Source organism: Chrysemys picta, chromosome 9 (genome assembly GCF_011386835.1).
Source record: "Chrysemys picta bellii isolate R12L10 chromosome 9, ASM1138683v2, whole genome shotgun sequence".
Classification (NCBI taxonomy): Eukaryota; Metazoa; Chordata; order Testudines; family Emydidae; genus Chrysemys; species Chrysemys picta.
The window spans coordinates 97,455,892-97,469,046 of NC_088799.1; the positions used below are offsets into that span (position 1 = coordinate 97,455,892).

Genomic DNA, 13,155 nt, shown 5'->3' on the forward strand with positions numbered 1-13,155 from the left:
TTGTTAATATCCCTCTCCTGAATTCTCCAGAACTTGAAGGAGTGGCCGGTGGGACTGGAATATGGATTTCCTCTGCTACTGATAGAGAAACTGACACGGAAAGAGGTGTCAAGGCCATGTTATACGCAGGAGTGCCACCAGCTTTTTTGCCGCCCTAGGTGGCGGAAGGTCCCGCCCCCGAAATGCCGCCCCTGACAGAGGCGGTGGAAGGTCCCGCCCCCGAAATACCGCCGATGACCTGAGCGGCCGAAGATCTGGCCGCCGCGGTCGCTGCCCCCCAAATGTTAGCGTCCTAGGCCACCGCCTAGGTCGCCTAATGGGTTGCGCCGGCCCTGGTTATGCGGTTGAGGCCACACAGGATGTCACAGTCAGAGGCAGGATTAGAAGTCGGGAGTTGATAGAATTGTGGGAAACATGGAGAAGGAATGTCTACAAGCATATGAGTCCAATCCAGCTCCCACTGAAAAGTGGATCAGTCCCAAACAATGTCTGCAGAAAATGAGGATCACTGCTACATATGAAGCCAGCTAAAATGTTTACCTTCCATCTGTTGTGCCTGAAGCTTATTTCTCTTTGTTGCCTATATGGCCTGGAATTTTTATTCCTTTATATTTGCAAGGATTAGAAACACGGGAGCTGCCACAGCCAGCTAGAGAAATCTCTCATGCTCTGTCTGTAATCCTGTACATTACTGAAGCTGAATCTCAGACCATGGCCCCCATGGTCTATAGACAGCAGCTCTCCCTGGTGAGCTTCCCCCTGGCCAAGCCAATAGGATCTCTGCTAAATGTACTCCGGCTGGAAATAGCTTTCTGCACATACAGTGTCATATTTGCTGCGCCAAATTAATGTCTAGTATATTGATACTAACTTCTGTGCAGTTACCCCACAGATTAATTTGGCACATTTTGTCTAAATAATTTGCTCACGTCTAGAGATTATATATTTTATACACATTTTTCTGAAACTCTGGATACGCTTTGCTAATGGCATGAACTTTAATACAGTAGCATCCCATTTAAAACATGGATTCTCCTCTGCTTTTAAAATAATTTCCAGCCAGGAACCAACACCAAACATCTAAAAATTAGCCTCATAACAGTAAAATGTAGCATTTTGTAATCCAAAACATCACATTTAATCTTAGCCAGAGCAGTGGCTTTTTGCTAATAGCTTATTGCTCAACTATAGCATGTCATGAGAGGTAATTTCTCCCAAAGTTGTCAGGCTACATAACAGACGGGATTTTAAAGTAACTGTGACAAGAACCCAAGGGAAATAAGGTACTGTTAATCTTAATGAGTTGTGATTAGAAATAAGAAGCTAAAAATATCAGAAACTCATTTTTTATATTATTATATTGTGCCACAATCTTGGTGTCTCTCAAAGTGTGTGTGTGGATTTATGCAAATATTTGTAAGTTACATGTGTAATCCTCCCCTTCCTCCCCCCCGAAGTTGGTACAGAGGAGCAAATAACAGGAATTTAAAAGAGCTAAATGGAGAAGTAATTTTATTATCAATGCTCCCGTTAAAGTCAATAGGAGTTTTGTCATTAACTTCTCTGAGGCCTGGTCTACACTAGGCGTTTATGTCGAAGTTAGCGCCGTTAAATCGAATTAACCCTGCACCCGTCCACACTGCGATGCTATTTAGTTCGACATAGAGGTCTCTTTAATTCGACTTCTGTACTCCTCCCCGACGAGGGGAGTAGCGCTAAATTCGACATGGCCATGTCGAATTAGGCTAGGTGTGGATGGAAATCGACGCCAATAGCTCCGGGAGCTATCCCACAGTGCACCACTCTGTTGACGCTCTGGACAGCAGTGCGAGCTCGGATGCTCTGACCAGCCACACAGGAAAAGCCCCGGGAAAATTTGAATTTGAATTCCTTTTCCTGTCTGGCCAGTTTGAATCTCATTTCCTGTCTGGACATCGTGGCGAGCACAGCAGCACTGGCAACGATGCAGAGCTCTCCAGCAGTGATGGCCGTGCAGTCTGGGAATAGAAAGAGAGCCCCAGCATGGACTGATCGTGAAGTCTTGGATCTCATCGCTGTGTGGGGCGATGAGTCCGTGCTTTCCGAGCTGCGATCCAAAAGAAGGAATGCAAAGATCTACGAGAAGATCTCTAAAGACATGGCAGAGAGAGGATACAGCCGGGATGCAACGCAGTGCCGCGTGAAAATCAAGGAGCTGAGACAAGGCTACCAGAAGACCAAAGAGGCAAACGGACGCTCCGGATCCCATCCCCAGACATCCCGTTTCTACGAGGCACTGCATTCCATCCTCGGTGTTGCCGCCACCACTACCCCACCACTGACCGTGGACTCTGAGGATGGGATACTGTCCACGGCCGGTTCCTCGGACATGTTAGGGGACGGGGAAGATGAGGAAGGAGATGAGGAGGGCGAGGCAGTCGGCAGCTCTCACAACGCTGATTTCCCCGACAGCCAGGATCTCTTCATCACCCTTACAGAGATCCCCTACGAAGCGTCCCCAGCCGTTACCCCGGACACAGAATCTGGTGAAGGATCAGCCAGTAAGTGTTGTAAACATCTAAACATTTATTTTTAACAAAACAGGAATATTAACAATTAAAAGAATGGGTTGTTCATGATTAGTGTGCCCTAGGCGCTTAACGGTTTAGTAATGGGCAGTGCAAGTTTTGAAAAGAAATCTAGCAATGTCCGGTTTTCAGTGATTGTCCTGCACAAGCCGCTCTACTGTTTATTCCCTGCTACTGCAGCTACAGTAAAATGCGGTCTATGTGTCCGGGGATAGAGCAGTAATCCTCCTGGGACATCTCGATGAAGCTCTCCTGGAGGTAACTTGAAAGCCGTTGCATGAGGTTCTTGGGGAGAGCGGCCTTATTGGGTCCTCCGAAGTACGACACGTTGCCGCGCCACGAGATTATCAAGTCCTCGGGGATCATTGCTCTGCACAGCAGGGCGGCATACGGCCCTGGTCTTTGGAGGCTTTCCCGGAGCATTCTCTCTTTGTCGCTCTCGGAGATCCTCATCAGGGTGATGTCGGCCATGGTGACCTGCTTTTAATTAGGTAGGGGAATGTTAGTGTTGGGACTGCTTTCCCGTTCCTTTACAGAACTGTAACCGCTGGTTTGCAGCCACGTGGTGGAGGCGGGAGAGGGGCAGCCGAAAGGGATCGTTCCCGGGGACAGCCGCGAGGGGGTGGGACAGGGGCAGAGTTCCCGCTTGCCGGATTGCTGGCAGCAGGGATTGACATTGATTTAAATGTGAAATGAGGCCAGTGGTAATATAAAAGTTTTAAACTGCCACAAGTGTACGGCTTACCATGTCTGCCTGCAACAGAAATTCCGTTGTGCTGCCTCGCTTCTCAAATGTGCTGTTCAAGACCCCAGGCACTGAATGCGAAGGCCGAGAATTCGACCTTGTGCTGAGTGCGCATGTGAAAGGTGCTGTGCATGGTCTTGTTCACAGAGAAAGACTATGTTCTTTGTTCACAACTACATTTATCTTTCTGAGGAATTCACTCCCTTTTTCCCATTTCCACAGCCCCGTCTGCGACTGTCTCACAACCTAGCCTGGAATCACACTCCCAGAGGCTAGCGCGGATTAGGCGTAGGAAGAAGAGGACACGGGAGGACATGTTCTCTGAGCTTATGGCCTCTTCCCAAGCCCAGGCAGCACAGCAGACCCAGTGGCGGGAGAACTTGACCCGAATGCACCAAGCCAACATGGATCGGGAGGAGAGGTGGCGGCAGGAAGACCAGCAGGCGACTCAAACGCTGCTTGGACTACTGAGGGAGCAAACGGACACGCTCCGGCGCCTTGTGAATGTTCTGCAGGAACGGAGGCAGGAGGACAGAGCCCCGCTGCAGTCCATCTCTAACCGCCCTCCCCCGCCACCAAGTCCCATACCCACCTCACCCAAAGTGCAAAGAAGGAGAGGCGGCAGAGTCCCTGCTAAGTCTCACTCCACCCCTGCAGAGAGCTCTAGTAGCAGAAGGCTCTCATTTCCCAAAATTTGAAAAGTTCTTTCCTTCCCGCCTGACACAAGCCCCCATCCAAGTTTCACCTCCCAATGCCATGTGTAGTTGATAATAAAAAATTCGTTTCTGTTAACTACTGTTTCAATCATGTTCTTTTGGAGGAGGAGGGGAAAGGGGGTTGGTAATTGGACAGGACAGTCTCCTTTGGCAGGGTACATAGTCGGGGGCAGGCACAGCAGCAGGGCACATACACAGTGCAGTGATGCAGTGACTAGTTGCCCCGGTTAGTCTGGGAGGTTGTTTTGATGTAATGTTGGGGGGGGGGGTGGGTTGCTCTGTGACTTTGTGGCGGGGGAGGGCAGTTACAGATCTTAAGCGCCGGTCCTTAGGCAGGATGACAGAGCCACACAGCATGGGATCTGTAACCGTCCTCCCCCTGCCACAAAGTCAAATAGACCCCCCATACACACAGTCCCGATCAGGAGGGTTGACAGGCTCCGTTGAAACAAGCATCCCACCGCAGCGGAGCCTGTCAATCCTTGAGTTTAGAAGCTGCATTCGCGTCACAACACTACACCCGCCCCGCACCACAGTCTGCGTCCCAGTTTTAAAAAATTCCCGCGAAAACAGTATTAAAGAAAACGGTGTGCTTTAACAAAGTAGAACTATTTTTATTTCGACACGTGTGTTGGAGGGGGGGTGAAGGGGGTATGTAACTGGATAGGATAGTCAACATTAACTGGGTAAAGAAACGGGGGCAGGTTTAGCTTCTCAGTACACAAACTATAAAGTCACAGGTTACCCTGCTCACTCAGGAACTTTGCTTTCAAAGCCTCCCGGATGCACAGCGCTTCCCGCTGGTCTCTTCTAATCGCCCGGCTGTCTGGCTGTGAGTAATCACCAGCCAGGCTATTTTCCTCAACCTCCCACCCCGCCATAAAGGTCTCCCCCTTGCTCTCACAGAGATTGTGGAGCACACAGCAAGCTGCTATAACAATGGGGATATTGGTTTCGCTGAGATCACAGCGAGTCAGTAAGCTTCTCCATCTCCCCTTGAGACGGCCAAAAGCACACTCCACCACCATTCTGCACTTGCTCAGCCGGTAGTTGAAGAGTTCTTTTTCAGTGTCCAGGGCGCCAGTATAGGGCTTCATGAGCCAGGGCATTAGCGGGTAGGCTGGGTCCCCGAGGATGACTATAGGCATCTCCACATCCCCAACAGTTATTTTGTGGTCCGGGAAGTAAATACCTTGTTGCAGCCGTCTAAACAGACCAGAGTTCCTGAAAACACGAGCGTCATGAACCTTGCCCGGCCATCCCACGTAGATGTTGGTAAAACGTCCCCTGTGGTCCACCAGTGCTTGCAGCACCATGGAAAAGTAGCCCTTTCGGTTAATGTACTGGGTGGCCTGGTGGTCCGGTGCCAGGATAGGGATGTGAGTTCCATCTATGGCCCCACCGCAGTTTGGGAATCCCATCGCTGCGAAGCCATCTATGATCGCCTCCACGTTTCCCAGGGTCACTACCTTTGGCAGCAGTACATCAACGATTGCCTTGGCTACTTGCATCACAACAACCCCCACGGTAGATTTGCCCACCCCAAACTGGTTCGCGACTGACCGGTAGCTGTCTGGCGTTGCAAGCTTCCAGAGGGCTATGGCCACTCGCTTCTGTACACTCAGTGCAGCTCGCAACCGGGTGTCACTGCGCTTCAGGGCAGGGGACAGCAACTCACAAAGTTCCAGGAAAGTTCCCTTCCGCATGCGAAAGTTTCGCAGCCACTGGGATTCATCCCAGACCTGCAGCACTATGCGGTCCCACCACTCAGTGCTTGTTTCCCGTGCCCAGAATCGCCGTTCCACGGCATCAACATGACCCATTGCCACTGTGATGTCCTCGGCGCTGGGTCGCCTGCTTTCTGACAGGTCTGTGCTACTCTCAGACTTCAGGACATCACCGCGGTGCCGTAGCCTCCTCGCCTGACTTTTCTGCATCTGCCTCAGGGAAACCTTTATGATAAGCTGCGAGACGTTGAGAGCGGCCACAACTGCAGCGATGGTCGCAGCGGGCTCCATGCTCGGAGTACAGTGGCGTCCGCGCTGTCAATGACTGGAAAAGCGCGCGAACTGTTTTCCCGCCGGCACTTTCAGGGAGGGAGGGCGGGAGTGATGGACGGATGACGACAGTTTCCCAAAAGCACCCTCGACTCATTTTGTTACCCAGAAGGCATTGCCGGCTACACCCAGAATTCCAATGGGCAGAGGGGACTGCGGGAACTGTGGGATAGCTGACCACAGTGCACCGCTTCGAATGTCGACGCTATCACCGTTAGTGTGGACGCACAAAGTCGAATTACTGTCCTTAGTGTGGACACACACGTTCGACTTTGCAATATCGATTACAAAAATTCGATGCAAGTAAAATCGAACTACTCTCGTAGTGTAGACAAGGCCTGAGAGTAGGGTCACATCCCCATATCCTGCTTAACTTACTCACCTATGTAGCCCCAGTGAAGTCAAGCAGTAAAGCGCATGTGGCATTCCAGAAAGTGGCGCAAGGCTGTGGAAGCAGAAGAAAATAGCTTCTGAAGCTTCAGAAAGTATGTGAGGTTTTTGTAGTGAATGGAACATTAGATTTAGGCCTAATTCACAACTGCATTACTCTAATTTTATGCCTGTGTGACTCCACTGGATTAAAATTGGAGTGACATGGTGGACAATCAGGCCCATTTTATTTTGTTTCCATTGGGCAAGTGCAAGGTATGCTACAGAGATCAGCATTGCGAATTGAGCCGGATTTTGCCCTAAGGGCGTGATCCTGCCTTTCTTCTTGGGCAAATCTCCCTTTGACATAATGGAAGTTTTGCCAAAGTAAAAATATCAGGAACAGACCCATAGCTTGGCTGAAAAAGGGATCCCACTGATTCTCGCCATATTCCTCTCTACTGACCAAACTTGACCTTTGCAAGTTAACTTGCTTTGCAATACAGCCGTTATCATGTCATGTCAGGGTCTGAACCAGATGGGCAACTAACTTATTGCATTCTGGGACCCCATCTCCCCAGACGGCTAGTTGCAAGAGAGGACTGCCTACATGGGCAGTCAGACAAGAAGAGGTTTGCATCCTCTATGTGGCCGGTGAGTGCGGCCTAGATGTGACAATGGATGACAAAGAAGAGCTCTTATCAACAGTGGAGTGGAGGGTGGAGACAAAGTTCCAGAAAAGCCTCGTGCTCAAAGACCCTTTTCAAGGTGCAATGGCAGGAGAAGGTTGTGTTGTGACCACACTAATCCTGTGGTCATCTGCAGGATCCATTATCTCACACATGTATTGGACACTAATATTAGATTTCTTTATTGCTTCACACAATAACTCAGTTTCAGGTTGCTGCTGTTTGACAAAGTCTGGCTTAGTATTTTCATCAGCTGTAGGAGCTTGAAGACGGCGGTAATGCCAAATAACCTTCTAGTCGCTAAATTTTAATTTAACTCCAAGACTCTACTGATAACCATATTGGCTTTGAAGTAATCAACAATAAAAGGCAGATTGGCATACAGGAAAAGGATAGGTAGTCCTTTAGCCACTAATTAATATTGCTAGACTGAGCACTTTGAGAAACACAGGGACCTCAGAGTTCTTGTGTCCTCGCTGGAAACAGTTCAGTCAGACTGATTTTTGGCTTTCATCCATATATATTAATTTTGCCCAGAAGCGTTCCAGAAACTTAATTAAGCTGGCAGGTTGGGTCTCTCTTATGGTCCATCTTGAATATACAGTTACATGTTTTAAATTTAGATCAGAGAAGAAATTCAATTTTGGCTTCCCATATCAAACCGTACACACAAAAAAGGAGAGAACAAAAAAGGAAAGGTGGAAAAAATTGCCTCAAGAATGATATTTACTTTGCCATCAAAAGCTGGATTGCTTATTTAAATATATATTTCACAAACTTACACCCTTTGCCAGAGCAACGATGAGAACTTTGCATGTAAATAAGTGGCCTAGGCATTAAAGGTATCCGGGCTCCCACCTGCCAGTTCTTTCCTGCAGAATTACAGTTCATGCCCTGACATTCTGCCATATACTAAAGCCTTGACTCTTTACTGACTTTGATATGGCTCATCACTCCTTACTTTTTTTAAGCAACCATGAAAGTCTTTTTATTTATTACAAATCACAATTAGAGATGGGCCTGAACCAATACTTCACCTTTGGAAGAGTTCTGAATCCTAACCTGAATGTCAGTGGACTCTAATTTCTAAAAAGGAATAGAAGGTAGATTTTCCAAAACGGCCATGATTTTTTTCACCCTCCTTCCCTCTCCCTCCCTGCCAACTTGAACTTGTGTAACCCACCGGTGAGTGTGTGTGAGGGGTTCTCCTCTACACCCACCTGCTGAGGATATGAGCTGTTACAGCCACAAACCTCGGCTCTGGGTCTTTAGCTCAAGCGGAAGCAGCTTACACTTTGAGTGCTGGAGGGGCCCAGAACGTCAGCCAAGAGGGCAGCTAGCACACTTGCAAGCTATGATGCATAGGCATCTTATAAGCACCACAGGACAGATTCTCAGGCAGTGGGGCTACATCGATGTATACCAGCTAAGAATGTGACTCCATTTTTGGAAATTACAGAGCCCTTACATCTCCCCTATGCATCTCAACTTTGTTATTACTCTGCTTTGTGGGTGCTCCCTGATAGAAAAAATGGGTACTTGGAAAACTGCAGGGGAGAAAAGCGTCCTCATGGCCTTCAAGGCCTATTCAGCTGAGTAACGACTACACGATCAGATGCTTCAAGTGCAACATTAAAGACTGTGAAGAGCTTTGAGATACACCGATGAAGAGTGCTGTATAAGAGACAGGTATTGCTATTATTGGTTTATATTTGAAACCCAACATGTATTTTGTGGGGAGAAGAGGGGTTTGTTTACTTTATGACCTGTTTCACTAGATAGATTTGGCTGCATTACTTCTGTAATGGGAAGGTCCGCTTGTGAAACTGGAGAATATTATTTCACTGACCGTTCTTTTGTCAATAACTGTATAATACATTGACTGAAAAGAATTTGCAATAGGCTAATTCAATGAATAGTTGCATGAAGGTTACATGACTTCCCAGTGCTGAATCCACTCTTAGAAAGTAGAGAATTGATCAAAACAAGGAAGCTCTTTGGTTTTGTTACTCATTAAGTCCCTAGTCAGCTATGTTCAAACGACAAATTCTCTAGTCGGCCTATAGAGGATTTAACTGAAAGAAAGTTATTCCCTACCCAAAAGAGAAAATTATGTCTATTCAGGAAACAAAGTTAGAAATTGAATTTCAAATAATTTAATTACACTATATAATTACCTTCCCGAATCTGTAAGGTACTCACTTAACAATGGCAATTCTTACCTAATTCCCTGACGCACATTATGCCTTTGAAATATAAAAGATCTTAATTTTTTTCTTTCACTGAGCTCCTGAGAATGTCATATTACACTAGCAATGGCCGACTGAACAACTGAAAAAATGGTTTCAAACAGATTATTTGGGATGATATAGTATGTTTCAAGAAGGGAAAACATAGTTAAATATGTTGCTGAGGCATGAATCCAGTTACCAGTGGTTAATATCAGTGGACATTTCTAACTAGGGTTTCAGCATTATTTCTCATCCATCCATCATTTAGGAACTGTAAACCCAAATAAATGAAATTTCATAGACAACTGCTTTGAAAACAAACAAAACTCTCCAGGGGTTATTTAGTTAACATGCTCAGTTAAGGTTCTGTAGTTTAATTCAGATTATTTCTAATTGTGTTAGCTATTGACATGCAAGGAAAAGACAATACATGACTGACGCCTTAGCAGGCACTTTGTTGTCTGCTAGCTGGATCTAAGAACTTTGGATAGTAATTTCTCAAATTCAGAAGAGAACACTGTGCTTTCTTCCGGCCAGGCATTGTGACTGGGACATTCAAAAGAGCTTAATGTAATTAGGTACCCAAATCCCATTGACTTTCAGTGGGGTCTAGGTGTCTAACTCCTTCAGGTTCCTTTGCAAATCGTGGCCCATAGGTCAGCACCAGGTGATAATATCTATTATGTGCGGAATTCCAATGTATTTTTTAATTTTAGCAACCAGTTTTATGGTGTCCATCTCCAAGAGTCTACATCACTATATGAATGAATGGCCAATTTTTCAGTCCACACATTCATACAATGATGCACTAGTGAAGTCGCTTACATGACTGAGTGCTTCAGAATTTTGGACGACAAAATAATACATAACATTCAGACGTGTGGGACAACAAATAAGGTGACAGGGCCAGCACAAGCATAAACACACTAAGCAATTGCTTAGGGCCCCAAGCAGCTCAAGAGGGACAAAAATATTCCTGCTTAGCACCCCAATGGGCTAGCGCCGCCTCCGTGCAGGGGGGATAACACAATGACACTTCTCCACTTAAAGGCAATGGGAGTTAGGCACCTAATTATCTTTGGTGGTCTGGGCCTCAGACATGACCACAATGGGGGCCAAATAAGGAGATGGATAGAGACCTCCTGCACAAGAACCAGGTTCATTTGCCATCCCTATAATACGCTCAGCAGAGTGCAGGACAGATCCTTGCAACCTGGCAAACCATGAGAAGAAGACAGGTCTACGGCTTCCCCACCAGCCTGTTGAGGAGGATCAGAAAGGGAAGCAAGCTGTAGTCATCCTAGAGGAGCTGCATGAAGGACTGTGCCTCACAAGCAGGGCCAGCTCCAGACACCAGCCCAACAAGCATGTGCTTGGGGCAGCACCTGGAGGGGGGCGGCGTGGCGCGGCGCTCTGGCCCGAGAGCGGGGCCACGACTGGGCTCGCCGCCCTCCCCGCGGCGCTCCGACTGCCGGGGAGAGCGGAGCCGCAGCAGGCTCACTGCTGGGGAGAGCGGAGCCCCGGCCAGGCTCTCCACCCTCCCCCCGGTGCTCTGGCCACCGGGGAGAGCGGAGCCCCGACCGGGCTCTCCGCCCTCCCCCCGGCGCTCTGGCTGCCGGGGAGAGTGAAGCCCTGGCCGGGCTCGCCGTCAGGGAGAGCGGAGCCACGGCAGGCTTGCCGCCCTCAACCCGGCGCTCCGGCCGGTCGGGGAGAGCGGGCCCGCGGCCAGGCTCGGCGCCCTCCCCTGCCGCTCTCCCAACACCACTGAAATAGAATCTTACTTTAGGTGTTATTACTGTCTATTTGTGCGAAGATACAATTGGTGCCACTGTGCTATTAATATTAGGCCCGGACGAAAAACAGAAATTCTGTTTTGTGAAAAATGTTGATGTTTCAAATTTGGTTTTTGTTCTGTATCAGAACAAAACCAAGACCTTTGGGAATTTTACATGCAAAAAACACACAAACACCCACTCCAGAATAGACCAGTAGGTCAGGCACTCACCTACGATGTGAGAGGCACAGGTTCAAGTTCCCATTCTACCTAATTCAGAGTTGGGACTTAAATCTGAGTCTCCCACATCCTTGGTGAGTACCCTAATCCCCTCCCCCTCAGGATATATAGTCAGTCTATAGTAATAATCACTGTAGTACTTTATTATATGCTGAATGGCAGAAAATAGCACAGAGATTCAGAAACATCATGAAAGAAAGATCTTTAGTACATAAGAAATCAGTATAATGTGTTTTCCCATGTAATGTAACACAGTAAATTAGCTTAGCTATGTGCAGGGATATTAGTTAAATCTAGTCTTTTTTTTTTTTGCATTTTTGGCTCTTCACCTAATTTACTCTGGATACTTCATGGCTTCACAAGAGCCTAGCTAATTATGCAGGCTTGTCATTTGGCTAAAATGACAAAACAACAGAAAATATGTATTACTAATGATGTGAGAGATTGCTTTCTATTTGTATTTATTATGATTTAATTCTCTATACATTACATGGTTAGCTTCTTGGCTAAGATGTATTTATATGACATAGGTTAAGGTTGCACACACGGTTTCATTTCAACAAGTTGAAAACCTATAAATTCTCTGTGTTGGAAGATAAATTTCAAACGCGTATTGTAGCCTATGAACTGCTTGAATGTTTAAGGACATGTTGAATTAAATAGGCAATATGAGTTTAGTTATAACCAGGGCCTGTGTATTCCCCAGTTCTGTCATGCAAAACGTTAACAGTGACCTCAGTAAATGTTAAAAGCAGAATAACTTTTCCAAATAAATGAACTATGTGATGATGGAGTCAGACTCATCGATTGCTTGAGACAAAAGACTATGAGGTCATCATTAAGGTTTTGCATGACAGAGCACGTTGGAGGAAGCTGGTGTTATGTATTAGTTTTCAGTACGTGTTGGAGACAGAAGTGAAGGTTTTATCGAGTACTGAAATGTGCTGTCAACAGCATTGCAAGTGAAAGAGGCAAGGAATGCTGGAGACTTGTCCCTTGTCTTCATGGCTTCAAAGATTTGGGTAGGTGAGGTACAAACTTAGCTGCCACATTATGCAATTCTTGTTGATACATGCAGAGATAGACAGATGCAGAGGCAGTCTGTGGAAAAGAAAGATAAGTGGGAGGCATGGGACTCCTACTAAAAAAACCAGGGACTTATTCGGCTTAGTGGAGTTGTTTTGATGCAAATTGGTGTGAAGCATATTTTATTTCATTAATCTATTGTCCTGGTGACATTTATTAAGTTTAAATACATTGTAGGTATAACTATAAAGAGTGATAATTCAGGAGCCTTCAGGTGTCAGGTGCAGTGTTTTATCTTCTACAAACCTTTAATGTTTTGGGCCCCAGGGTACTTCTAAGACCACCATTCCCCCTTGCGCAGTATTCATAACAGCTGGAGTCAATCAAGGCACTCAGGCCTTGGCTACACTTACCAGCTAGTTCGACGGCTGGAAATCGAAGTTCTGGGTTCGACTTATCGCGTCTAGTCTGGACGCGATAAGTCGAACCCGGAAGTGCTTGCCGTCGACTGCGGTACTCCAGCTCGGCGAGAGGAGTACCGCGGAGTCGACGGGGGAGCCTGCCTGCCGAGTGTGGACCAAGGTAAGTTCGAACTAAGGTACTTCGACTTCAGCTACGTTATTCACGTAGCTGAAGTTGCGTACCTTAGTTCGAATTAGGGGGGTAGTGTAGACCAAGCCTCAGACTCCCTCTCCCAGTGCAGTGGCCGCTCCACTTCTCCCTCTCCCAGCAGCTCCTCCC

At 47.1% G+C, this 13,155-nt stretch overlaps 1 protein-coding gene across 1 annotated transcript; it reads right to left on the reverse strand.

Annotated features, from left to right (window-relative positions):
- Positions 1-1,560: 1,560 nt before the first annotated feature.
- On the reverse strand, positions 1,561-6,423 carry LOC135973468 (uncharacterized). The gene is made up of 2 exons (XM_065556713.1): positions 5,221-6,423; positions 1,561-3,047 (listed from the first exon to the last, which is right to left on the reverse strand). The coding sequence occupies exons 1-2, from the start codon at positions 6,044-6,046 to the stop codon at positions 2,869-2,871; spliced, it is 1,005 nt and encodes a 334-aa protein (XP_065412785.1). The 5' UTR covers positions 6,047-6,423; the 3' UTR covers positions 1,561-2,868.
- Between the last annotated feature and the right edge of the window lie 6,732 nt (positions 6,424-13,155).